Source organism: Oratosquilla oratoria, chromosome 19, assembly GCF_046742065.1.
Source record: "Oratosquilla oratoria isolate Oo_2021 chromosome 19, ASM4674206v1, whole genome shotgun sequence".
Lineage (NCBI taxonomy): Eukaryota > Metazoa > Arthropoda > Malacostraca > Stomatopoda > Squillidae > Oratosquilla > Oratosquilla oratoria.
Genome location: NC_134795.1, coordinates 39,481,693 through 39,509,367, shown reverse-complemented (window position 1 = coordinate 39,509,367; position 27,675 = coordinate 39,481,693). Strand labels below are relative to the sequence as shown.

At 40.8% G+C, this 27,675-nt stretch overlaps 1 protein-coding gene across 6 annotated transcripts in view; it reads left to right on the top strand.

Annotated features, from left to right (window-relative positions):
- Positions 1 to 27,675, top strand: part of Mms19 (MMS19 nucleotide excision repair protein) — a 514,253-nt gene that overhangs the window by 437,928 nt on the left and 48,650 nt on the right. For 5 of the 6 annotated variants that reach the window (XM_076202916.1, XM_076202918.1, XM_076202915.1 and 2 more), the window contains one exon: positions 16,723 to 16,879. The exons of the other annotated variant lie outside the window; for it this stretch is intronic. In XM_076202916.1, coding sequence (XP_076059031.1) covers positions 16,723 to 16,879 — 157 coding nt within the window. The remainder of the gene's footprint in view (positions 1 to 16,722; positions 16,880 to 27,675) is intronic. 6 annotated transcript variants of the gene reach the window in all.

The following is a 27,675-nucleotide window of genomic DNA, read 5'->3' as shown; positions in this document are numbered from 1 at the left end:
CAAGAAAGACAGTTATAGAAGAGACCTGAAAAAGAACAGCTTTCCCCACAGAGTAATAGACATTTGGAACAAGTTAGATGAGAAAGCGGTGTGTGCAAAAACAATACACGAATTTATAAACAGTCTAGATAAAATAAGATATGAAGATGGGACACCACGAGCATAGCTCCCCTTCCTGTAAAATACAATTTGGTAAATATACTCTCTCTTTTTTTTTTAGCAAATGAGATTCATAGATACAAAAGAATTTGTTAAAAATAAAATAATTTTAAAAGTGTGTATAACTTGGGCATGGATAAATGTGCTGGGGGCTTGTGGAAAGAAAATTTAATTCAATCAGTCAATACATTATCCCTGGTCTTCCTTGCAGAAGACTGTCCTCATGTAACTGGCAACAGCCAGGGTCAACCCAAGGGTTGTTAGTGGCATGCGTAAGCTGAACTTTTGCAGCTTTACAAGTATAATTTTTTTAAATTTCACAAGGAGGAAAACTGAAAATGTAGAATAAAGAGTTTATTAAGATATGCAAGCTAAAGAACATTTCAAACACAGCATCAAGGTTTCAAATCCCTTCTATGGAAATTCACGGTTTAATAAATACCTGGGAAAGTTTGAGAACTTATCGGTCACAATTTTCTGCCGGGTTGGGTTCTCAAACATTGGTTTGTTTGAATTAGGTAGAACTTAAGGCCTTCTGAACCAAAGCCGTGATCCCTTGGTTAGAGGTTTCCAAAAAAGAGGCCCTTCTTCATCCTGAGCTTAGGGTAATCTGACTGTTCCAACGTTAGTTTGCGCTGTGTTCCAAGGGACTCATGCAAGTTTGAAAAGAGCTCAGAAGGCCACGGGTTAATTTTTACCCTAAGTAATTTCTCAAAGTAATTCCCGATTCATTAAACCAAAATTGTTACATAGATTCAATAAATAAAATATAGAGGAGGGGAGTTTAATCATCTTTTATTTGAAGTTACAATAGGCATGGTTCGAAGTTTCAGGAAAGGCTCCTGAATTGAAGAAAATAACGCTTTGAGGGAAAGTTTGCCAAACTAAGGTAAATACTACGATTCCCAATAACAATTACCACATACACATATATACCAAGGCTTCTTCCCCCTTACAAGGGAGGTAGCCAAAAAGGAAAAGGCATAAAATCATTCCCACCCATTCCATCCCTGAATACACTCCACACCCCTCCACCCTCCCTCTTATCTTAGTACCTCCTGGATGGCGGGTCATCCCTGCACCTTGTCCACTGCCCTGGGTCAGAAGCAGTGTCGCAAGACACAGCACATCCACAGCAAGTCCGCTTCATTAAATGGGCGACCCCTATCTCCGTTCCCCCATGCATGTAGGTGAAGACGGGGAGCAATCCCTTCGGGCTGCGTCAAAATTTGCTCACACATACTACCTCACCCCCCATCCCCCCGCCCATTCCACCTCATGCATCACAACATCATCCATATACAACCATTCTCCATTTACCCATCCTTCCTCAACAGACATTCCCCACTTCCCCAAAGCCCCCTTCACCTCATCCTAGGACGTCCCTTCATGTTCACTCCCTCCACATCTGCCTTCCATACCTCTTTTACTAGTCTTTCTTCACTCATTCTTTCCATGTGTCCAAACCATCCTAATACTCTTTCATCAACCCTATCTCCCAACTCCCTTTCCACCCCTGTTCTCCTCCTCACCTTCTCATTTCTCACCCTATCCAGCCTAGTAACCCCCATCATACTTCTCAGACACCTCATCTCAAACACATTCAAACTCCTTCTCTCTTCCTCTCTTATGTTCCATGTTTCTGCCCCATACAGTGCTGTTGGCACAATCACTCCTTCATATAGTCTCCTCTTAGCATCCATTCCCAAATGTCTATTCCTCATTACACTTTTTAATCCACCAAGGCATTTAGTCGCTTCTCTCAATCTACATTCTACCTCCACCTTCACTCCACCTTTTCCTGCCACATTTGCACCCAAATATCTAAAACTATCCACTTCCTCCAGTCGCTCTCCCTTAATGCTCACTTTCAGACTACTTCCACTTTCACCCCTTGTACATCTAATCACCTTACTTTTACCCACATTTATCTTTAGCTATCTTCTATCACATACTCTCCCAAAGTCTGTCACCAACTTCCTCAATCCCTCCTCCGATCCTGCCACTAGCGCAGTGTCGTCTGCAAACAACAGCTGGCTCACCTCCCACTTTTGTCCATTTTCTTTAACCATCTCCAATCCCTGACCCATTACCCTTGCATTTACTTCTCACACTATCCCATCCATGTATAAGTTGAACAGCGAGGGCGACATAACGCATCCTTTACCTCAAACCACTCACTCTTTCCATTTCTAATCCTGACACAAGCTCTACTACTCTCATAAAAACTCTTGACAGCTTCTAGAAGCTTTCCTCCTATCCCATATATCCAGAAAACCTCCCACAGTGCCTTTCAGTCTACCCTGTCATAAGCCTTTTCCAGATCCATAAAGGCCCAAAAAACATCCTTCCCCTTTCCTATAGGTTTCTCACATATCTGTCTTACCACAAAAATCTGATCTACACAACCTCTACCTGTCCTAAATCCACACTGTTCCTCACCAATTGATCCCTCTGTTTCTCTCCTAATCCTCTCAATCAAGATCCTCCCATAAGCCTTCCCAACTACACTTAACAAGCTAATCCCTCTGAAACTACTACATTCACACTTGTCCCCTTTTCTCTTGTAAAGTGGAACTATACAGGCACTCCTCCAGTCCTCCTGCACTCTACCCTCTCTCCAGCAAACATTAAATAACCTCACCAACCAGTCCACCATCACTGTACCTCCTTTTTTTAGACATTCTGCATGGCATCCATCCAGACCAGTTGCCTTACCTGCTTTCATCATCTTAACAACTGCCTTCACTTCATCCTTCCTTATTTCTCCTCCATTTTCCTCACTCATCACTCATTTTCTTAGCATTTCCCACTGCAGCTATCTTTCCCTCCCAATCCTCCTTCACATTTAGCAACTCCCTAAAATATTCTGCCCACCTTCCCCTTACTGCCTTCTCTTCCATTATCATCTCTCCATCTGCACCTCTTACCTTTTCTTCTCTACTTGAATCACCTCCTCTTCCTCTCTTAATTTCTTTCCAAAACATCTTTTTATTACTTTCAAAATTTTATGTCATACTCTTACACCATTTCACATCTGCTCTCTTCTTTGCCTCCTTTACCTTGTGCTTTACTTCTCTTTTCTTTTCTTTGTACCTCTCATATGACTCCCTCATCCTATTTTGTAACTAATCTGTGAAAGCTCGCTTCTTCTCTTCTACAACCTTCTTTGTTTCCTCATCCCACCATTCACTACCCTTTCTTCTATTTCCTCCTGTCCTTCTTGTTCTACACAATCTTTGCACACTTTGTGACTCCCTCCTTGAACCATCCCCACTCCTCCACACCTAGCTCTACTCTATCCTTCACTCCCTCCCACTCCCTCAGCCTCTTCTTGTACTCCTTCTCGTTTTCCTTTTCATTTAAGGAGTTCACTCTAAGCACCTCCCTACCTTTTGTCCCTTTCCTCTTCCTCCATCTATCCTCCACTCTCAACTTACCTTCCACCAAAAAATGATCTGATATTCCCCCACCCTCTCCCCTTAGCACATGTACATCCTTAACTCTTCCTATCATAATTCTATTTACCACTACATAATCCATTAACGCTCTATCTATCACCCCTCCACCACCCTCTCCCATGTGTACTTATGCTTGACTTTCTTCCGAATCACTGTATTTGCTATAATCAACTCTCTAGACACATTTCCATCATCAACTCTCCACTACGATTCTTTCCTGGAACTCCACATTTCCCAACCACTCCATCAATTGGATCATTTCCTACCCTAGCATTAAGGTCTCCCAGTACTATTACATTGATATTTCTCCCTAAATCCTCTATGCACTCATTTAAATCTATCCAAAAAGCCTCCCTTTCTTCTACACTCTTCTCACTGCCAGGCCCATATGCACTTACAAAAACCCACATCTCCTTTCCCAGTTTCACCTTCATCCACATTATCCTTGAGGAAACCTCCTTCCACTCCACTACACATTTACCTTTCTTTTCACTCACTAGTATAGCCACCCCTTCCCTCCCTCACCCTCTCTTCACTCCTGATATCCCAATTACACTCCCAAACTTACACTCACCCTTCCCTTTCAGCTTAGTTTCACCCAAAGCCAACACATCTATCTTCTCACAAACATACTACCTATCTCTTCCCTTTTACTCACATCTGTACCACATCCACGCACATTAAAAGACCCAAACCTTAGGGTGCTGGTCAGAAAACTCCCAGACCCTCTTATGCCTTTGCTTTTTCTTTTAGGAATGTCCCCTGTGGGGCTACAAGGAGAAGGATGCCTAGTCCCACTCCCTGTCCCTTTCTTCTCGCCTCTTACGATCCAAGTGGAATTACTTGGTAGGAGTATTCTTTCCCCCCACCACAGGGATAAGACAATTACCACACTTCATTAATATTACTAGGAGAGAGAAATAGTATATACAGTCAAACCTCGAAGGCTCGGACTAATTGGGGGGAAGGGTGGTCCGGTCATGCCAAAAGTCCGGTCATCGGAAATATCGCCCTAACACCAGTAGATTTTCGTAGCGGTGTACGTATAGGTAATGTATGATATGGCATAGAAACACATAAGAATAATACTCTAACACTAATAATAACAATACTGTAATAATAATACTATAATACTAATAATTCTGTAATAATAACTGTAATACAGGCATGTAAATGTACTGTATATACAGTGTACTGTACTGTATTTTTTATTACATACACTGTAAATACTGAAAGGTATGCATGCGGGACAGTGGTGGCGGCCAGGGTTGCCGCGTTCTCTACACTACCGTGTAGAATGGGAGTGTTGCCATACCGGGGCATACATTTTTCTCAGGTGTGTGCAGACTTTCATAGCAAGATATACTTGTCAAACTTTGACAAAATGTTGGTTCTAGTTTTTTTTATTCTTGGATGTATATAAGGCCCACATGCACTAACATGTTCAGTAAGATATTATTATTTTTTTTATTATTATTATCGCTAAAAGAAAGCTGAAACTTTAGCGTAGAATTTTTTCCACACGGTAAAAACGTATAGCGTAGAATTTTTTCTACACGGTAAAAACGTTTAGCGTAGAATTTTTTCTACACGGTAAAAACGTTTAGCGTAGAATTTTTTTCTACACGGTAAAAACATATCTTTTGGGGTACAATATTTTATAAGTAACACAATTATCAATAAAAGTCATATATTTTGATGTACCATTTATTATTTAATAACTAGTTCTATGATTTTTAAACAAAAGTTTGAGTTTTTGAATGTTTTTAACAGCCCACTGATATGTAGAAAAATTTCCTCATGTCCTTGTGCCATTGCCACATGCCGCTATTTTACTATGTTTTGGTACAAAATTCTACGAAACGGCAGCCCTGGTGGCGGCTTGACTAGGCCGGGTTTGAGTACACGTGTACGGTCGTTGCTGCCACCTACCAGACAAATAGGGAACTTAGCTTGAAAAGTCCGCCCTTTGTTCATTTCGACCGGTCATACGAGGGTCCGGGCTTTCGAGGTTCGACTGTACATCACTGGCAGTGCTCACACATTACAAACACTGAGTGGACAATTGATGAGTAAGATAAAGTCTGAAGGGTGCTGTTGATATTCCAGATGTCTGTATTATTGCTTCTCCAGAACAGTGTAAGCTACAGAGGCTTCAGCACTTTGGCATTAAGTTACATCCCAGCTTACATTGATAAATAAATCTATTATAAAATTCATTGTGACAGGAGATGAATACTGATGGCACATTTTTGTAGACCCTAATGGTATCTAGACTTAATCAACTTTACTTTAAGAACATTGATCTGCTTTAAGTAAACAATGAAGAATTATGAAAAAATATATATAACTTGCTCGAAAATAGATTCAAGTGTGAGTAACAACATCCCAAAGTTTTAAACTGATGTGGTGATTTTTATTATGAACAATTATCATTTCAGTATAGGTATTACATACTGACAACCCTGGCATCAGAACATATGACTATATATCTAGTTATTTATTGTTTTCACAATGGGTTTTATTTGTTTACTTTGTCCTTTTAGATAATGTATTTGACAGCAACTCTGTGTATGTGTAGTTACCTAGTTGTGTCTTATGGGAAGGGGAGCTATGTACATGGTGTCCCATATTTGTATCTCACAATGTCTAGTTTGCTCTTAAACTCGTGTATAGTTTTTGCACACACTGTTGTTTTATCCAGTTTGTTCTAGATATCCACCACTCTCTGTGGAAAACTTTTTTCTATTTCAGGTCTCTTCTATAACTATCCTTTATGAGTTTCTTTTCATGTCTCCTTGTATTTCTCTTATCCCAATTTAGTATGTCCTCTTTATCAAGGATATCTGTGCCTTTCATGATTCTGTAAATGGTCAGCAGGTCACCTCTTTCTCTTCTTTGTTCCAAAATCAGTAATTTTAATTTAGCCAGTCTCTCCATATATGACAGGTTATATTGGGGCCATTTTCTTGGCTGCTCTCTGGGTTTATTCAATTGTCTTTATATTTTTTTTGGTACTGGGTGACCATAGTGTTGCAGCATACTCTAGTCTAGGCCTTGTTAGTCTGACTAGTATTTTTTTTTAACCATTTCTTTGTCTATTTAGTTAAAAGCCACCTTTATTGATCTGGGGTCTTGGCTGCATGTTGTTATGGCAAAGTAGCATGCACTTGATACTTTAGGGTCTATATGGGGCACCCCTACAGACCAGAGCCACACATCATTTGTCTGTGATAGAGGGGGACTCTGCTCACAGAGAAATGATGAAACTTTTATTATACTGCTACTGTCCCTCTGTTATGTTGTCCCTCAACCCCTTGTTGCTGTCCTGTACCACTTCTCTGAATTTCATTTCCTTGTTTTGCCTACTCTGCGGTGGGGGAAAAAGAATGCTGCCACCAAGTATTCCCACTTGGATCATAAGAGGTGAGAAAAACGGGATGGGGATTGGGATCAGGCATCCTTCTCCCTGTAGCCCCACAGGGGACATTCCTAAAAAAAGTAAAGTCATAAGAGGGTCTAGGAGTTTTCCAACCAGCACCCTAAGGTTTGGGTCTTTTAATGTGCATGGATGTAGTACAGATGATAGTAAAAGGGAAGAGATAGGTAGTATGTTTGTGAGAAGAAAAATGGATGTGTGGCCTTGAGTGAAACTAAGTTGAGAGGGAAGGGAGAGTGTGAGTTTGAGAGTGTAGTTGGGGGGTTCTCAGGAGTGAAGAGAGGGCGAGGGAGAGAAGGGGTGGCTATACTAGTAAGTGAAGAGATAGGTAAACATGTAGTGGAGTGGAAGGAGGTTTCTTCAAGGACAATGTGGATAAAAGTGAAACTGGGAAAGGAGGTGTGGGTTTTTGTAACGGCAAATGGGCCTGGTAGTTAGAAGAGTGTAGAAGAAAGGGATTTAAATGAGTGCATAGAGGGATTAGGGAGGAACATCAATGTAGTAGTATTGGGAGATCTTAATGCTAGGATAGGAAATGAACCAATTGACAGAGTTTTTGGAAGATATGGAGTTCCAGGAAAGAATCGTAGTGGAGAGTTGATGGTGGAGATGTGTCTAGAAAGAGGTGTTGATGAGAGCAAATACAATGTTTAGGAAGAAAGTCAAGCATAAGTACACATGGGAGAGGGAAGGGTGGTAGATAGAGTGTTAATGGACTATGTAGTGGTAGATAGTATAGGAAGAGTTAAGGATGTACATGTGCTAAGGGGAGAGAGTGGGGGAATATCAGATCATTTTTTTGGTGGAAGGTAAGTTGAGGGTGGAGGATAGATGGAGAAAGAGGAACAGGACAAAAGGTAGGGAGGTGCTTAGAGTGAACTCTTTAAATGAAAAGGAAAAGGAGGAGTACAAGAAGAAGCTGAGAGAGGAGTGGGAGGGAGTGAAGGATAGAGTAGAGCTAGGAGTGGAGGAGGAATGGGGATGGTTCAAGGAGGGAGTTACAAATTGTGCAAAGATGGTGTTTGGAACAAGATAGACTGGAGGAAATAGAAGGAAGGGTAGTGAATGGTGGAGTGAGGAAACAAGGAAGGTTGTAGAAGAGAAGTGAGCTACCACAGATTAGTTACAAAATAGGATGAGGGAGTCATATGAGAGGTACAAAGAAAAGAGAAGAGAAGTAAAGCACAAGGTAAAGGAGGCAAAGAGGAGAGCAGATGTGAAATGGTGTAAGAGTATGACAGAAAATTTTGAAAGTAATAAAAAGATGTTTTGGAAAGAAATTAAGAGAGGAAGAGGATGCAAATCAAGTTGAGAAGAAAAGATAAAAGGTGCAGATGGAGAGATGATAATGGAAGAGAAGGCAGTAAGGGGAAGATGGGCAGAATATTTTAGGGAGTTGCTAAATGTGAAGGAGGATAGGGAGGGAAAGATAGTTGCAGTGGGAAATGCTAAGAAAATGACCATGATGAGTGAGGAAAATGGAGGAGAAATAAGGAAGGATGAAGAAGGCAGTTGTTAAGATGATGAGAGCAGGTAAGGCACCTGGTCTGGATGGATGCCATGAAGAATGCTTAAAAAAAGGAGGTACAGTAATGATAGACTGGCTGGTGAGGTTATTTAATGTTTGCTGAAGAGAGGGTAGAGTGCCGGAGGACTGGAGGAGTGCCTGTATACAGGTAGTTCCACTTTACAAGGGAAAAGGGGATAAGTATAAGTGTAGTAGTTTCAGAGGGATTAGCTTGTTAAGTGTAGTTGGGAAGGCTTATGGGAGGATCTTGATTGAGAGGATTAGGAGAGGAACAGAGGGAGTAATTGGTGAGGAACAGTGTGGATTTAGGACAGGTAGAGGTTGCATAGATCAGATCTTTGTGGTAAGACATATATGTGAGAAAGCTGTAGGAAAAGGTAAGGATGTTTTTTTGGGCTTTTATGGATCTGGAAAAGGCTTATGACAGGTTAGACAGGAAGCCACTGTGGGAGGTACTCATTACCTTCCATTTCCCCAGTAATCCCTCCCCCTCTCCTCTTTCCTTACTTTCCCACTACCCCACGAGCAATTTCCCATCACCCTGCAAATACAAAAAGGCACTTCTCTTTGCGTTGGGATCCACAATCTGCACTTTTCTTCAGAACGTTCTTCAAGCCGTCCGTTCGTTGAAAGTGTGTGTATGTCTGTGTGTATATGTGTATGTATGTGTGTATATATGTCCAGTATATATGTGTATATATGTGTGTATATTGGTCAGCAGCGATACCTGCCACTGACAATGTGAATCCGCAGAAATCCACCTTAGGCGCGGCGACCTCAAATTTTTCCTTATTAATGGTGATGCCAAATTCACGACATCTGGTGAGGACTTGGTGGATGCGGGTAAGGTGAGTGGTGTAGTCGGCATCGTAAAGGAGGATGTCGTCCACCACTTTGACGCAATTCTTGACACCTTGCAGTGCAATGTCACCTCGTAGGCAATAGGCATCGCCTGTTGCTGCAAATCCCATTGGTCCTCTGCAATATTGGAATCTACCATGTGGAGTTATAAAGGTGGTAAGGTGTCTATCCTCTTCGGCGAGTTCGATCTGCCAGTAGCCGCAGAGAGCGTCCATGGTCGTGAAGTAACGAGCTGAGGTCGGTACGCTACGTACAGCATCAAAGGGTGTGGGCGACGGATGGGGTGGGCGAGCCACCTGTGCGTTAAGTTTGGACAGATCCGTCGTGATCCTCACACCTCCATTTGGTTTAGCTACGGCGACAAGTGGGTGGCACCATTCTGAAGGTTCGTCGCCAGCCGGTCGAATAATCCCTTGAGAGACCATGGACTCGAGCTCGTCCTTGACGTGGTCTCTGAAAGCCAGGGGAATTTGCCGGGGTGTGTGGATTGCAAAATGCACAGCATTATCCTCCAGGTGGATTCGCATTGGTGATCCCACCATGGGCTTAAGTGGTGTGGACTGAAGAGCTGCTTTAGCCACCAGAACGTCCTTAAACTCCTTTAAGAAGTACTCCTTCACGTCTGAGGGTGGTGTGGAGGCAGAGAATGGGAGTTCCACACACTTCTTAACGTGCTTCATCTCCAATATTGGCTTAGGGAATTCCTTGGGAATGATGGCCAATGCCTTGCAGTGGCTGAAGGAGAGGAGTGGGGTCTGGATGTCCTTGTGTACTCGGATCTGAGCAGAGCACGACCGCTTACCTAAAGTAAGGGTAGCCGTGAGCGTGCCAAAGGCAGGAGTCATTTAAGATCCGTCGGCTGTGAGTGTGGTGGTCTGCGGGGAAGCGTGTAGTGTCCTTGTTGAAATGGAAAGGTTTCTCAAGTGCTGTGGTCCTATCACAGTGATATCCGCACCGGTGTCTGGGATCATCTGCAAGTATGACGATTTACCACCGTGTGTGATAAGGACGCTGACGTGTTGAGGCACCGCAGGGCTGGGGCTAGGAGACATCACTCGACGGCAGGACGGCTGTGGGGTTGGCGGATGTTCCGAAACATGTCCACCGCCAGAGACTGAAACACCTCGCTTGTGTTTCTGACGAGTCTCCTGCTTGCAATAAGTGTCGAAGTGACCGATACGGGAACAGAGGCGGCACTGGGTCTTGCTAGCGGGACATTTGATCGTGGAAGGAAAGTGTCCCTGCCGACCACAGTTGCGGCAGGTAGCCTGAGCCGCAGGGCATGCTCCTGGCTCATGGTGCCTAGCACAGCACTGGCATGGGTCCGTTGCCTTCTATGTCGGTTGCTTAGGGGTTTGCCTGAGGAAACTTTTCTGCTTATTCCTTCTTTAGTGGTGGGTCAATGCTCTTACTTGTGCAGGTTGGGCACGAATATCAGACGTAGCACACCTGACTGCTTCATAGGAGCGGCATGTATTGACCATGTCCTGCAGTGAGCACTTGTCGTCCAGGGATATGTGTCGCTGAATCAACTCATCATCCCGAACGCCCATAATAATCACCGACTTCAACTGAGTCTCTTCGCAAATTGACGATTTATCAGGGCATATGTCGATCTCCTCGGCACTGCGACGCAACCTTACGTAGAAATCTGCAAATTTTTCGCCTTCCATCTGCCTGCAGCTAAGCAATCCCCTCCTTCGTATTGCCTCGTTCCGCAAGCCCTTGATGTGTACTTCCAGAGCAGCGACCACCTCATCGACGGTCTTGTCTGTAGAGGGAGGTATTTGCAGGGTATGCTCTAGGACACGTGTTTCAAGGGTGAGACACATACGTAATTGTATGAGCTGCTTCTCATGGGGTAAGCTATACAGGTCGACCATGGTAGCGTAATCTTGCCAACGTCGCTTCCATTCGCGGAACAATTGGTAGGTGGCATCTGGTTTAAGTGGAGGTGGCGTCTGAGCAGTGGCCTTTTGAGTGGGTGGAGGAAGCGGGGGCTGACGATGACGGCTGTCATCGGAGGCCGCATGGTGCTCTGGGGGAGAGTGAGCGAGTTGCCGTTGCGGGTTTATCAATTTGAGCAGGGCGTCAAATCTAGCCTGGTCTTCTCGTCGTCTGCGTTCGTCTTCTGCTAACCTCGTCTCTTCAATCCATTTGACGAGGGAAAGCATGTCGGTTGGTGTGGTTGGTGGGAAGGATGCGGCCTGTTGCTCATTGGAAACATCCGGCTGCAATTCTTCCTCCTCTTGCTCGAGTGCTCCTGAACGAGTATTAGGCATTTCGCTAGAATAAAGCTAGTAGTACCCGTAATGAGCGGGTGAGTACGTAAGCTGGCGGGTACCTGGGGCCCAGTAGGCCTGCGGGCGTGTAAGCGAGGGGAAGTATCGTGCACACGTCCTGCCAATGTTCAAATACAAGCATCTCTCCGACAAAGAGGCAACAAGATTTTCACAAACACCACTCACAATGCACTGCGACACTATACGGGGAGGCACTATAAACCACACGTGTAAGCACTAGACACCATACGAAGAGGCTCCAAGCATATACGCAGAATGCGTGAAGTAGATGAGCGCAATATGGCGGCGGAGCACTGCCAGTCACTAACGAACACGTGCATATGATGCCGTCGTTTGAAACACTTATGTTCTACGTACGAGCGTGTAACTCTGTCACTGGGACTGCACACTTCCGTGAGCCCTTGACGCACGCAATTATGATATGTGGGTCACGGTACACCCGAATAATGCAAGACACGGTACACCAGAATAATGCATGTATAGGCTGAGTTCATTGCGTTGCACTGCCCTGTATGCACTGACAATGTTATATATCACTGCGCCATGTGTGTGTTGGTCGAGGGCTAATAATACACACTGTAGGTTCTTAAGTACATTCAGCCTTAAACACTAACACAGTTACAAGAAGATACAATATAATAACAGAGTCAAAGATAGCGCCCATGCGTAACTCCGCGTCCCCTCTACGGTCTCTCACTCAAGAACTGTTGCTAAGTTCCATGCATGCCTACCCCGGGCATGCGAGTTGCCACATGTCGCCAGACGGGGATATCAATAACCCACACTCTCCATCTGCATTTTTTACCTTTTCTTCTCTACTTGATTTGCCTCCTCTTCCTCTCTTAATTTCCTTCCAAAACATCTTTTTATTACTTTCAGAAATTTTCTGTCATACTCTTACCCCATTTCTCATCTGCTCTCCTCTTTGCTTCCTTTACCTTTTGCTTTACTTCTCTTTTCTTTTCTTTGTACCTCTCATATGACTCCCTCATCCTATTTTGTAACCAATCAGAGAAAGCTCACTTCTTCTCTTCTACAACCTTCTTTGTTTCCTCATCCCACCATTCACTACCCTTCCTTCTATTTCCTCCCGTCCTTCTTGTTCCACACACCATCCTTGCACACTTTGTGACTCCCTCCTTGAACCATCCCCATTCCTCCTCCACACCTAGCTCTACTCTATCATTCACTCCCTCCCACTCCTCTCTCAGCTTCTTCTTGTACTCCTTCTCCTTTTCCTTTTCATTTAAAGAGTTCACTCTAAGCACCTCCCTACCTTTTGTCCCTTTCCTCTTTCTCCATCTATCCTCCTCTCTCAACTTACCTTCCACTAAAAAATTATCTGATATTCTCCCACCCTCTCCCCTTAGCACATGTACATCCTTAACTCTCCATATCATAATCCTATTTACCACTACATAATCCATTAATGCTCTATCTACCACCCTTCCATCCAACATCCTCGCCCATGTGTACCACATAAAAAGTTAATAAGAGAAATTGAATCCAATTGAATCCAAGGTAAGCTACTGGAAGGGGTGAAGGATTTTTTAAGTGGGAAAAAAATGAGAGTGGTACTTAGAGACAAAAATTCGAACTGGGAAGATGTGAAGAGTGGCATCCTGCAAGGCTCTGTATTGGCTCCTTTAATTTTTGCCATATATATATAAATGATATGGATGAGGGAGTGAAGTGTTTCATGAACTTCTTTGCTGACGATACCAAATTACTAAATTGGTACCAAGGAAGTCAAAAAAGTCAACTCAGAAAGGGACCTGGGAATGATTATCTCAAGTGACTTGACACCTGATAAATGAATTAGTTGGAGAGATCTTTAACTTATTAAGATCAATGAAAGTGGCCTTTGACTACATGAATGAAGAAATGGTAAAGAAAATAGTGGTTGCACTAATAAGACCTAAACTAGAGTATGCTGCAACACTATGGGCACCTAGCACAAAAAAAAAAAGAAATTGAGAAAATTAGAAAGAATTTAAAGAGCAGTGACAAAAATGGCACCTACATTTTAAGACTAAACTGGATGCGAAGAGATACAAAAATGGGCCACTACGAGCATAGCTCTCGTCCCATAATATACAACCAGGTATATACAAAAATCTGATCTACACAATCCCAACCTGTCCTAAACCCACACTATTCCTCACCAATTACACCTTCTTTTCCTCTCCTAATCTGCTCAGTGAATTCCCTCACATAAGCCTTTCCAACTACACTTAACAAGTTGATCCCTCTGAAACTACTATACTCACACTTGTCCCCCTTTCCCTCGTAAAGTGAAAGATACAGGCACTCCTCCAGTCCTCTGGCACTCTACCCTCTCTGAAACAAACATTAAATAACCTCACCAGCCAGTCCACCATAACTGTACCTCCTTTTCTCAGACATTCTGCATGGCATCCATCCAACCCAGGTGCTTTACCTGCTCTCATCATCTTAACAGCTGCCTTCACTTAATTTTTCCTTATTTTCCTTCATTTTCCTCACTCATCATGGTCATTTTCTTAGCACTTCCCATTGCAACTACCTTTCCCTCCCTATCCTCCTTCACATCTAGCAACTCCGTAAAATACTCTGCCCACCTTCCTCTGACTGCCTTCTCTTCCATTATCATCTCTCCATCTGCACTTTTTACTTTTTCTTCTCTACTTGATTCACCTCCTCGTCATCTTTTAATTTCTCTCCAAAGCATTTTTTTTTTTTTTTCAAAATTTTCTGTCATACTCTTTCCCCATTTCACATCTGCTCTCCTCTTTGCGTCCTTTATCTTATGCTTTACTTCTCTTTACTTTGTATCTCTCATATGATTCCCTCATCCTAATTTGTAACCAATCTATGAAAACCTGCTTATTTACTTCCTCATCCCACCACTCGCTACCCTTCCTTCTATTTCCTCCCATCTTCCTTGTTCCACACACCATCTTTGCACACCTTATGACTCTGTCCTTCAACCATCCCCATTCCTCCTCCACTCCTAATTCTACTCCATACCTCACTCCCTCCCACTCCTCTCTAAGCTTCTTGTACTCCTTCTCCTTTTCTTTCTCATTTAAGCAGTTCACTCTAAGTACCTCCCTACCTTCTGCCCTTTTCCTCTTTCTCCACCTAATTTCCACTCTCAACTTACCTTCCACCAAAAAATGATCTGATATTCCCCCACTCTCTCCCCTTAGAATATGTACATCCTTAAATCTTCCTATTATACTCCTATTTACCACTATATAGTCCAGTAACACACTATCTGCCACACTTCCCTCCACCACCCTCTCCCATGTGTACTTATGCTTGACTTTCTTCTTAAACACTGTATTTGCTACCATCAACTCTGTAGACATATGTCCACCATCAACCCTCCTCTACGATTTTTTCCTGGAACTCCATACTTCCCAATCACTCCATCTATTGGTTCATTTCCTATCCTAGCATTAAGATCTCCCAATACAACTACATTGATATTTCTCCATAATCTCTCTATGCACTCATTTAAATCCATCCATGCTCTTCTCAGTTCTAGGCCCATACGAACTTACAAAAACCCCTTCCCAGCTTCACCTTCATCCACATTAATCTTGAAGAAACCTTCCACTCCACTACACGTTTACCTATCTCTTCATGTACTAGTATAGCCACCCCTTCTCTATCTTGTCCTTGTCCTCTCTTCACTCCTGAGAACCTCCCAATTACACTCCCAAACTCACACTTGCCCCTGCCTTTCAATTTAGTTTCACTCAATGCCAGTAGCCATCCATCTTTCTTCTCACAAACACACTGCCTATCTCTTCCCTTTTACTCTCATCTGTACTACATCCACACACATTAAAAGACCCAAAACTTAGGGTACTGATTGGAAAACTCCTAGACCCTCTTATGCCTTTACTTTTTTTAGGGATGTCGTCTGTGGGGCTACAGGTAGCAGGATTCCTAGTCCTATCCATCCGTCCCATTTTTGTTGCCTTGTACGACTCAAGTGGGAATATTTGGTGGCAGTATTCTATCCCCCACCACAGGGTAGACAAAAAAAAAAAAAAGGAAATGAATATTCAGAGAAATTGTACAGGACAGTAACAAGGGGTTGGGGGACAGCATAACTGATGGACAGTCACAATATAATAAATATGTCATCATTTCTCAATGAACAGAGTTTTCCTCTATCACAGACAGAATGATGTATGGCTCTGGTCCATAGGAATGCCCCATATAGACCCTAAAGTATCAACTGCATGCTACTTTGCCACAATAACATGCAATTATCTTCCTCATTTAATTTAAGTCTGTGCACATCTACCTTCCACATTTTTCCTTCTCCACTCTATTTTCTTTCCACACAAAAATTATATGATACTCCCACACCTTCTCCCTGAAAACATGAATGCCAAGAGCTCTTTCTATCCTTCCTTTGGATACCACTACATAATCCATTAATGCCCTAGTAACCATCCTCCTGTCCACCAGTCTTTCTCATGTATGCTTATATTTAGTTCTCTTCTTAGCACTGTGTTTGCTATCATCAACTCCCTTTCCAAGCACATCTCCAACATCATCTCTACTACTATTTGCACCTGGCACCCCAAACTTCCCCACTACTCCATATATTGGCTCGTCCCCTACTCTAGCCTTAAGATTACTGTACACCACTATATTATAGGCATTTTGTTTCTAGGATCTATTCAGATATTGTTAAGGGTTGAATAATGATCATTTAGGTATTAGGGTGATAACTGTATTGTTTGGGAGGTAGTGTGTACACTTCTCTCACAGGAAATGTAGGAAGGGATGAAAGGTACGTGTCAAATTTGAATTATGGAATGTGGTTTTTCTTTCATATAAAGTTGCTTCATTTTGCAGGATAAAGCAGACAAGTTAAAAAAAGAGTAAGTACAGAAATACACAGTTTTCCAAGGACCAAATTCTCTAATGTTGTATGGTGTCTTTAGTATACTGCCTTATTTTCAGGCTTTTATACCGACAACACTTCTTCGAGTCTGTACTTAGTGGGATACTTGTGGTCTTCCATCAGTCTTCTGGGATCTCAAAACACAACACATTGTTGGCAGTGTCCTCCATGCTCACCCACGTTCCACATCAGGTCTTAAATGTTCACATCACCAGTGTAAGTATGTAAAAGATAATTTGTATATGTTAGCTCTGCATCACTCTCTTTACCTCCCTTCCTTTTTCTTCTCTCCCTCTGTGTCTCTGTCTTGCTCTTAGACATGGAAAGGAAGATTGATGTACAACAAAATGGACTTTGGAAAACTTAAGAAATTCTTTCAAAATGCAAATTGGGAAAAATTCTACATTGAAGAGACGAAAGTGCAAGAGAAATGGATGATCTTGATGGAAATCTATAACGAAGGAGTAAATAGATATGCATCAAGACAGAAACAAGAAAATATGTACATTAAATGCTGGTTCAACAGAAGATGTAGTAAGGTGAAAAATAGAAGAGACAAAGCTTGGAAAAGACAGAAAAAAATAAAAAAAAACCTGGAAAATGGCAAATATATATCAACTATAGAAATGAATATGTAAAAGTGCACAGAGAGGGAAAAAGAAACCATGAAAGACATCAAAGAAAAATGTAAAGATCAACTGAAACTTCTATAGATATGTGAATGGTAAACTTAAAAATAAACAGGAAATGGTGAAGCTAGGCCATGGAAATACAGAATACACAGATCTAGAAATGGCTGAAGTCATGAACAATCACTTTAAGTCTGTTTTCTTTAGAGAAAAAATACAGCATTGGGATGAAGGAAGTGAAGTGCAACTACCCCTATGAGGGAAATAATAATAACACAGAAAGAATAATGAATCTATTAACAAACATTGATGTTAGAAGTCAGAAGTGGGAAGTAGACTTAAACATTAAGAAATGTAGCATAATGGAGTTTGGAAAAAAAAAAATCAGAACAATATACAATTGAAACAGGTTTAGATGGTCTTAATGTGAAATGCTTCTCTCATCCAGTTTTTAACCAAAGCAGAGGTATAGTATATGCAGCAGGACTATTACATCTGATAAAATGGGATGATAGAAATACAAGAGGGCATGGAAAGAAAATCAAGAAAGACAGCTATAGAAGAGATCTGAAAAAGAACAGCTTTCCTCACAAAGTAATAGACAGTTGGAACAAGTTAGATGAGAAAGTGGTGTGTGCAAAAACAATACATGAATTTAAAAATAGTTTAGATAAAATGAGATATGAAGACGGGACACCACGAGCATAGCTCCCCTTCCCGTAAAATACAACTAGGTAAATACAACTAGGTAAAAAATACATAGAAGAAAATGAAATAGAAAAAGAGTTAAAAGAAAATTAATTTAATTTAATTAAGGTTTATTCAACAAAATAAAATACAATTTATACATATATACAAAATGTTTACAAATTTACTTGTTGAAAAGGGAGAGCGTGAAGCAAAGCTTATGGGGAATTGCTCTCCCTTTAAGGAAAGAATTATTTTGATTATATTCATTTATTTTTGTTACATGTTAGTATGATATATACTCATATATGCACATATATACATACATACACACATATGTACATACACATACACACACACACATATATACACACACACACACAATTACAGAATCATGAAAGGCATAGAAATTATTGATAGAGAGAATCTTATGAAATGGGATGATAGAAATACAAGAGGACACGGAAAGAAAATAAAAAAAGACAGCTATAGAAGAGATCTGAAAAAGAACAGCTTTCCTCACAGAGTAATAGACAGTTGGAACAAGTTAGATGAGAAAGTGGTGTGTGCAAAAACAATACCAATAGTTTAGATAAAATGAGATATGAAGACGGGACACCACGAGCATAGCTCCCCTTCCCGTAAAATACAACTAGGTAAATACATGTACACATACCGTATTTTCCGGCGTATAATGCGCGTCTTTTTTCTGATGGAAGGGCCTAAAAATGGGGGGTGCACGTTATCCGGTGGTGTGCATTATCCACGGCCTACGATTTAAATTCTACGGCTGTGTGTGTAATTTTTTTCACAACAACGTGACAATATTGGCCGTCACAAAGTCGGAACGGCACACTTTTCCGTGACGTTCCATGAGAACAAGAAGAACAGCCATGGTGACATGAAAGAATACGCCAGCATGGGCTATATAAATATTTTGTATAAGTACGTATCTATCGAATCTTATTTTTCATGTTTAAATAGGCCTAAACACCATGAAACATTATCAATACTCATGATATTTGCCCATGTTCAAAGCATCCTAGTATGAATTTTTATGTTGGCTTTGTTGCTTCACTTTATGTATGGTACAAATTCCGTTGCGGCCGTTCATAAACTCGTGTCAAACACCTGACTACAACACCCTCTTTCGGGAGTTATATTAACTAAACGTTACCTCGATGACTGTCCTATTTCATCACTGTCATTGCAGGTTCAAAGCTAAAACGAAAGTCTGTAGTTTGTTTCAGTATTAAATAAAAAATGGTAAAGACGATTTATTTCCTCAAGATATAAAATGAACATTTTCTGTAAAGACACGGTAAAGGAAACATGGACTGGAGGTGAAGCTTTTATTCCTGACGTTTCGTCTAACGACTTTCTCAAAGGAATGAGCATACTAGAAACATACAGAGTTTATAAACCCGCCTTATGGCTCAAGGGGGTGTGCGAGCGTATAGCGCTGTGTTCTGATTGGCCCGCTGAGACAGCCAATCACGAAGCACTATATTCGCTGAAGATTTGGCCCAGGTGAAGCTCCCAGCCTTATTGTTGATATTCGGACGAGTGGTGATGTACGCAGCTTCTATAGATTTTCTGGTCTTCTTATCCATACCTTCGTGTAGAATCTCGGCTCGGTTCCATTGTGGGAGGTGCCCAGAATCGTCAACATGCACCACCATTGCGTTGGTGAGTCTATGGTGACGGAGGTCGGCCTTATGCTCCCTGATTCTAGTGTTAAGGCTCCTCTTAGTCTCTCCGTAGTATGCTTTATCGCATGATGTGCATGGGATCTTATATACGACGCTGTCTTCTCTCCCCCTCATCTTAGTCCCGCTTTTTATCATGTCACCAATCTTTGTTCCCGATGTTACGGGAAGGTAGGAAGACATTATTAGAATGCTCAGGAGCACGGAAGTTAAAGCAGCCATGACATCGGGAACGAAGATTGGTGACATGATAAAAAGCGGGACTAAGATGAGGGGGAGAGAAGACAGCGTCGTATATAAGATCCCATGCACATCATGCGATAAAGCATACTACGGAGAGACTAAGAGGAGCCTTAACACTAGAATCAGGGAGCATAAGGCCGACCTCCGTCACCATAGACTCACCAACGCAATGGTGGTGCATGTTGACGATTCTGGGCACCTCCCACAATGGAACCGAGCCGAGATTCTACACGAAGGTATGGATAAGAAGACCAGAAAATCTATAGAAGCTGCGTACATCACCACTCGTCCGAATATCAACAATAAGGCTGGGAGCTTCACCTGGGCCAAATCTTCAGCGAATATAGCGCTTCGTGATTGGCTGTCTCAGCGGGCCAATCAGAACACAGCGCTATACGCTCGCACACCCCCTTGAGCCATAAGGCGGGTTTATAAACTCTGTATGTTTCTAGTATGCTCATTCCTTTGAGAAAGTCGTTAGACGAAACGTCAGGAATAAAAGCTTCACCTCCAGTCCATGTTTCCTTTACCGTGTCTATACAACTTGTTCACATGGATTTTCATTTTCTGTAAAAATACCGAAATTTTTCTGTATATTTTACTTTCAATAAACTTTTTTTTAGATCATATTTCCTACAAACTATTTAAGCTACAAAGTAATAAGGGACCAACGCACAACATGAGTCATATACCGGTACGTGTAGTTCCGACTTTTTTCTTAGTTGTGTCCTGATTGATGCCTAAACTGACACTTTGTTTAGTGACAAATCAACAGATTTCCCAGCAGTGGCTCTAGCCAATGAAAAATACTTCTCCATGTAACCTTGTTCACAAGTAATTAATCGCCATTATTTCATTTTTTTTTTTTTTACTAACATTAATTATCGTAGTCTATGCAAATATTTGGGATCCGTAAAACAGCACTGGTACCAACATCATGAACGTTGGCCGTTTTAGCTCACCCGGAATATGCTAAATCAGGGCCGAGATTGACAGTTCTATTGCCAATCTAGCCTACACTAAACACCCTCTTGCGAGAGTTTGTTAAACTAAACGTCACTTCAGTAAAGACACTTATGAACCGAAACATAGTTTGTTGCTGCATGGCGATAAAAACTTGTACACGGTGATAAAAACTTGTAAGATGAATTATTCCCTCAGGATAGTAAATTACAATTTTTCTGTAAAAATCCAAAAATTTTCATGTACATTTTGTATTCAATAAACTTTTCATGGCTCAAATTTCCCACAAAACAATGGACCAACGCAAGCAGGAGTCGCATACATGCAGTTCACGAGCTTTAGCCACCAGTGACTTTTCCTGGCATGCGCGTTATACGTCGGTGCGCACTATCTGTGTACTGAGATAATGAAGTGCATAGGTGCGCATTATAACCCGATGCGCATTTTAAGCCGAAAAATACGGTACACATGGTTCTCGGTATTTAAAGTGGAAAGTCAGCATACGCGGATTTGATCATATGCGGTAATTTCAGGAACCTAACCCCTGCGTTATTTGAGGGACTCCTGTATGTATGTACTCTCTCACACCTCATGGGGAGCCGACAGGAAACATCTGATGATCCTCTATAAAGCACTAGTTGCCCCTAAACTGGCTTATGGATGTGAAGTGTATTCATCGGCAACAAAAACTGCACTATCTACAGTATTTTGAATTCTGTACATAATAGTGGAGTAAGATTGCCTCAGAAGCTTATAAATCATCCCTAATACCCAGTTTGTTGGTGGATGCAAGTGAATTGCCTCTGGAGCTTTACCGCCAGTCACTGTTGGTTTGATACTGGCATAGAATCCAGAGAATCTCTAAATCTCTTGTATGTGAAGTTGTTTCTAATAAAAAATACTATAAATTTTATCTTGATCATCCCAGATTCCCTAAGTTGATATCGAGTTACAAAATTTTTTGAGGAATTAGAGATCCCAAAAATTAATATTTTACTAGTTAAATACTCAACGGTGCCCCCATGGAAGCTTCCATCTATAGAATTTTGTAAATGTATATTCAGTTCAAAGAAAGAAATGTCTACAGAGATGATGCAACTAACCTTCCTAGAACACATGGAAATTCATGAAGAATCCATTCCAATTTTCACTGATGGCTCCAAGTAAAGTGTGGGCGCTGGATTTGGAGTTGTCTTTCCAAGTCTTACTCAAAGTGTAAGTTTACCTGAACAGGCCTCTATCTTTACAGCAGAATTGTACACAATCTTAACTGCACTTTAACTCAAATCACCCACTGCTAATAGAAATATCAGAATGGTTGTATCTAATAGAAAAAAGGGGCAAAAACATAAGGTTCTGTTGGATCGCCCATATAGGAGTTAGTGGGAACAAGAAAGCGGATGCCTTAGCAAAACGTGCAGCCAGAGTTACTCCCAGGAACAGCCTCGCTCTACCAGTCAGAGATATTTATCTTATCATTCAGTCAAGACTCCAGGAAGTCTGGAACTTTAACTGGGAACTAGAAGACCAGAAAATGAAGGACATAGCTATTACCTCTCCCTTGGAAAAATTCAGATTTACCTAGAGAAAAAGAAGTTATATTATGCACATTAAGAATCGGTCACACTAGACTGATGCATAGCTTCCTAAAGAACAGAGAACCTCAACCATTTTGTAATGATTGCATTGTCCCATTGACAATCAAACATATTCTAGTTGAATGCCCAAGTCTAATGGCGGCTAGAGAACATTACTTTTACCACTGTAAAAATAATAATGGCAGATATACTTTGATTAAGATTTTAGGAGCTGAATGTGATATTGATCTCCTTTTTAATTTTCTTAAAGAAATTTGCATTCTTGATAAGATTTAGAATACTAAATTTTAAATTTTATTTATATATTTTCTTAATCAACTTTAATACAACATTAATTAAAACCTTTTAAATACAGCGTATCAGTTCAAATGATAACTAATTTATAAGTTAAGTATAAAAGTTTGAATATCTGTTAAAATGTTCATTGTTTTTAAAATATATATTTCTAAGGTATAGTACCTACTCTCTATAACAATATAGAAGTAATATTTTATCTAATTGATAGTGGTATCAATGACCATAGATGTTCTAATGCCAAATAATAAATTTGCATACTTGATAAGATTTAGAATGCTAAGTTTTAAATTTTATTTATAAATTTTCTTAATCAACTTTAATACAACATTAATTAAAATCTTTTAAATACAGCGTATCAGTTCAAATGATAACTAATTTATAAGTTAAGTATAAAAGTTTGAATATATATCTGTTAAAATGTTCATTGTTTTTAAAATATATTTTTCTAAGGTATAGTACCTACTCTCTATAACAATACAGAAATAATGATATTTGATCTAATTGATAGTGGCATCAATGACCATAGATGTTCTAATGCCAAATAATCCCTTATAAATAAATAAATGATGAGAGCAGGTAAGGCACCTGGTTTGGATGGATGCCATGCAGAATGTGTAAAAAAAAAAAAGGAGGTACAGTTATGGTGGACTGGCTGATGAGGTTATTTAATGTTTGCTGGAGAGAGGGGAGAGTGCTGGAGGACTGGAAGAGTGCCTGTATAGTTCCACTTTACAAGGGAAAAGGGGACAAGTGTGAGTGTAGTAGCTTAACCACTTCAGTACGGGACTTAAATCTCGCGGGCAGCAGCCAATGCCAGCCGTACGACGTGTTGTAATAATACTCGCATCATAAAATATAGTCACCGTTTATATCGATCGTTCTCTCTTTCACCCGCGAATTTTGAAAACCACAGAGAATGGGATTCAGGGCACATTTGAGAGAATGTAAAAACACAGGGGCGACTACAATAAATATAATCAAGACGCCGATATGGCAGCGTCGCGAATCCACTTGCTCCTCATGACGCCTACGTAGGTGGCACCGTATGGAAGGGGTTAAGAGGGATCAGCTTGTTAAGTGTAGTTGGGAAGGCTTATGGGAGGATCTTGATTGAGAGGATTAGGAGAGGAACAGTGTGGATTTAGGACGGGTACAGGTTGCGTAGATCAGATTTTTGTGGTAAGACAGATATGTGAGAAAGCTATAGGAAAAGGTAAATGGATGAGTGGTGAGATAAAGGTAAGGATGATTTTTGGGCTTTTATGGATCTGTAAAAGGCTTATGACAGGGTAGACAGAAAGGCACTATGGGAGGATTTGCAGATATACAGGATAGGAGGAAAGCTTCTAGGAGCTGTCAAAAGTTTTTACGAGAGTAGTAGAGCATATGTCAGGATTAGAAATGGAGAGAGTGAGTGGTTCCAGGTAAAGGTGGGACATCGTCAGGGATGCGTTATGTCACCCTGGCTGTTCAACTTATACATGAATGGGGTGGTGTGAGAGGTAAATGCAAGGGTGGTGGGTCAAGGATTGGAGATGGTTAAAGAAAATGGAGAAAAGTGGGAGGTGAGCCAGTTGTTGTTTGCGGACAACACTGTGCCTGTAGCAGGATCAGAGGAGGGATTGAGGAAGTTGGTGACAGAGTTTGGGAGAGTGTGTGAAAGAAGAAAGTTGAAGATAAATGTGGGTAAAAGTAAGGTGATGAGGTGTACAAGTGGTGAAAGTGGCAGCAGGTTGGAAATTAGCATTAAGGGAGAGTGACTGGAGGAAGTGGATAGTTTTAGATACTTGAGTGCGAATATGGCAGGAAAGGATGGAGTGCAGGTGGAGGTAGAATGTAGATTGAGAGAAGTGAGTAAATGCCTTGGTGGATTAAAGTGTAATTAAGAATAGACATCTGGGAATGGATGCTAAGAAGAGATTGTATAAAGGATTGATTGTGCCAACAGCACTGTATGGGACAGAAACATGGAACATAAGAGAGGAAGAGAGAAGGAGTTTGAATGTGTTTGAGATGAGGTGTCTGAGAAGTATGATAGGGGTTACTAGGCTGGATAGAGTGAGAAATGAGGTGGTGTGGAGAACAGGAGTGGTAAGGGAGTTGGGAGATAGGGTTGATGGTTTGGACACATGGAAAGAATGAATGAAGAAAGACTAGTAAAAGAGGTATGGAAGGCAGATGTGGAAGGAGTGAACATGAGGGAGCGTCCTAGGATGAGATGGATGGATGGGGTGAAAGGGGCTTTGGAGAAGAGGGGAATGTCTGTTGAGGAAGGATGGGAGAGGACAGAAGACAGGGGTGAATGGAGAATGGTTGTATATGGATGATGTTGTGATGCATGAGGTAGAATGGGTGGGGGGATGGGGGGTGAGGTAGTCTGTGTGAGAAAAATTTGACGCAGCCCGAAGGGATTTCTCCCCGTCTTCTCCTTTTCTACATGAGGGGATGTAGAGTGGGGGTCACTGATTTAATGAAGTGGCCTTGCTGTGGATGTGCTGTGTCATGTGACATTGCCTCTGACCCAGGGCAGTGGACAAGATGCAGAGATGACCCGTCATCCAGGAGGTGCCAAGATAAGAGGGAGAGTAGAGGGTGGAGGGGAGTGGAGTGTATTAGGGATAGAATGGGTGGGAATGATTTTATGCCTCTGTTTTTTGGCTACCTCCCTTGTAAGGGTGAAAAAGCCTTTGGTATATGTATGTATGTATTTTTGATAACTTCACATATTTTGGCTACCATGGTTGTAAGGGAGACCAGTTTGTATTTTGTTGGGTCTTCCTTGTTTCCTCCTGTATATATTGGTATGATATTGGCATTTTTCCAGTCCTTTGGTATTTTTCCCTCTTTGACTGAGCAGCTTTTTTCATTATTTATTATGTCTATTGGTTCATCTTTACATTCTTTTAGTATCCAATTTGCAATTTCCTGATATCAGGGTTTATTATTTGGTCCTTTATTTCTTTTTGTGTTACTATTATTTTCCTCATGGGGGGATCTCACTTTACTCCCTTTGTCCCAATGCTATATATTTTCTCTAGTGAACTCTGACCTGAAATGTTTGCTCATGATTTCAGCCACTTCTATATCTTCTGTGTATTCTATATTCCCATGGCATAATTTCACTATTTCCTGTTTGTTTTTTAGTTTACTGTTCTCATATAGAATAGTTTTGGTTGATCCTTACATTTTTCTATCATGTCTTTTTCATAGTTTCTTTTTTCCTCCCTGTGTATATTTACATGTTCATTACTTTGATTGATATATGTATTTGCCAATTTCCATTTTTTTTTTTTTTTTTTTTTTTTATCTTGTTTCCATCTTTTCCAAGCTTTATATCATCTACATTTTGCCTTGCTGCACCTTCTGTTAAACCAGCACTTAATATACAAGATATCCTGTTTTTGTTTTGGTACATATTTGTCCACTCCTTCATTATAGAATTCTATCAAAATCATCTAGTATTTTTCCACTTGTGTCTCTTGTAGAATTTTTCCTAACTTGCTTTTTGAAAAAAATTCCTAGGCTTCCCAAAGTTCATTTTGTTATACATCAGTCGTCCTTTTCTGTATTTCTCAATTCTCTCTGTATTTCCTTCTTTAGTTCAAACTTGGGTAACATGTGGTCACTCTTCCCAATTGGTGTCTTGTATTCAATTTTATCCACAATTTTAGGTTCTGATGTAAATACTAAATCTGGTCTTGACGGTTCTTCATTATTCTTATATTTGGTATTTTCTTTTACCCATTGTGTCATAGTAAGTTTTATAGTCATGTCAAGTAATACATTTCCCCATAGATTTTCTCCACCTTTCAGTATCATCTTTTCCCAATATATTTCTTCGCAGTTCAAATCTCCTATAAGTACCATGTTCCCTCCATCCTTCAGCATCTCATTTAATGAATGCCGTGTAACTTCTAACATTTTAGAATAATTGCTTTGTTTCCTAGAACCCTTTTATCATGATCATTTCCGGACTGTTTTCTCCATTTGTAACCTTTGTCACATTTAAGTTTTCTTAGCCAAAAACAAGACTCCTCCGCCCTGTTTCTCTCTATTTTTAATCCAGTGATTATAAAATCTATGTCCAACATTATTTGTTGGTAGTGGACCCCTTTATTTTGTCTCCACAATGCCCATTATATCTGGTTTCTCTTCTGACAGGTAATCATTCAGTTTGCTTAATCTTGAGATCAATCCGTCTGTTAGTATAAGCCATTTTTAATTTTTCCCTTTCCATCTCATTCTCTGTTCCTTTCATTTCTTTTTCTTGAAAATACCATTTTCTCAGCCTCATGTCTAACACTTTTCAATAGAACTTCTTTTTGTTGGTCTCCTTTCTCTCTCTCTCATCTGCCCATGCTTCAATTTTACCAAAATCCACTGTAGGCACTGCCATCATACATTGAACCTGCAAAAAGGAAAAATATATTGTAAACCATCATGCTTTTTTGCCTATCTTCTCCTAAATAGTTGTCCTACCTCCCCTGTAAAAGTGAGAGCTCTACCCTCTCACAATACCCTTAAAGCCTGGAATTTTTCAGCACCCCTTTGTACATATATATATATATATATATATATATATATATATATATATATATATATATATATATATATATATATATATATATATATATATATATATAATAAGTGGCTAAATCCTTCCAGTGGATAACTCACCTCAAAGTGCACCATCCCACTCCCATGAAGTGGGAAGTGAGAAACCCATTGATAGAACAAGCTTTGTCACTTTACAATGGCTAAGAACCCAAAAATTGGAGGCCTCAAGTATTAAATGAATTTCAGCCCACATATCAAAGGCCTGAGGGCAAAAAAAGAACAAGAAAACAAAGATAAGAAATTGTATCACTTGCACTGCCTTTAGACAA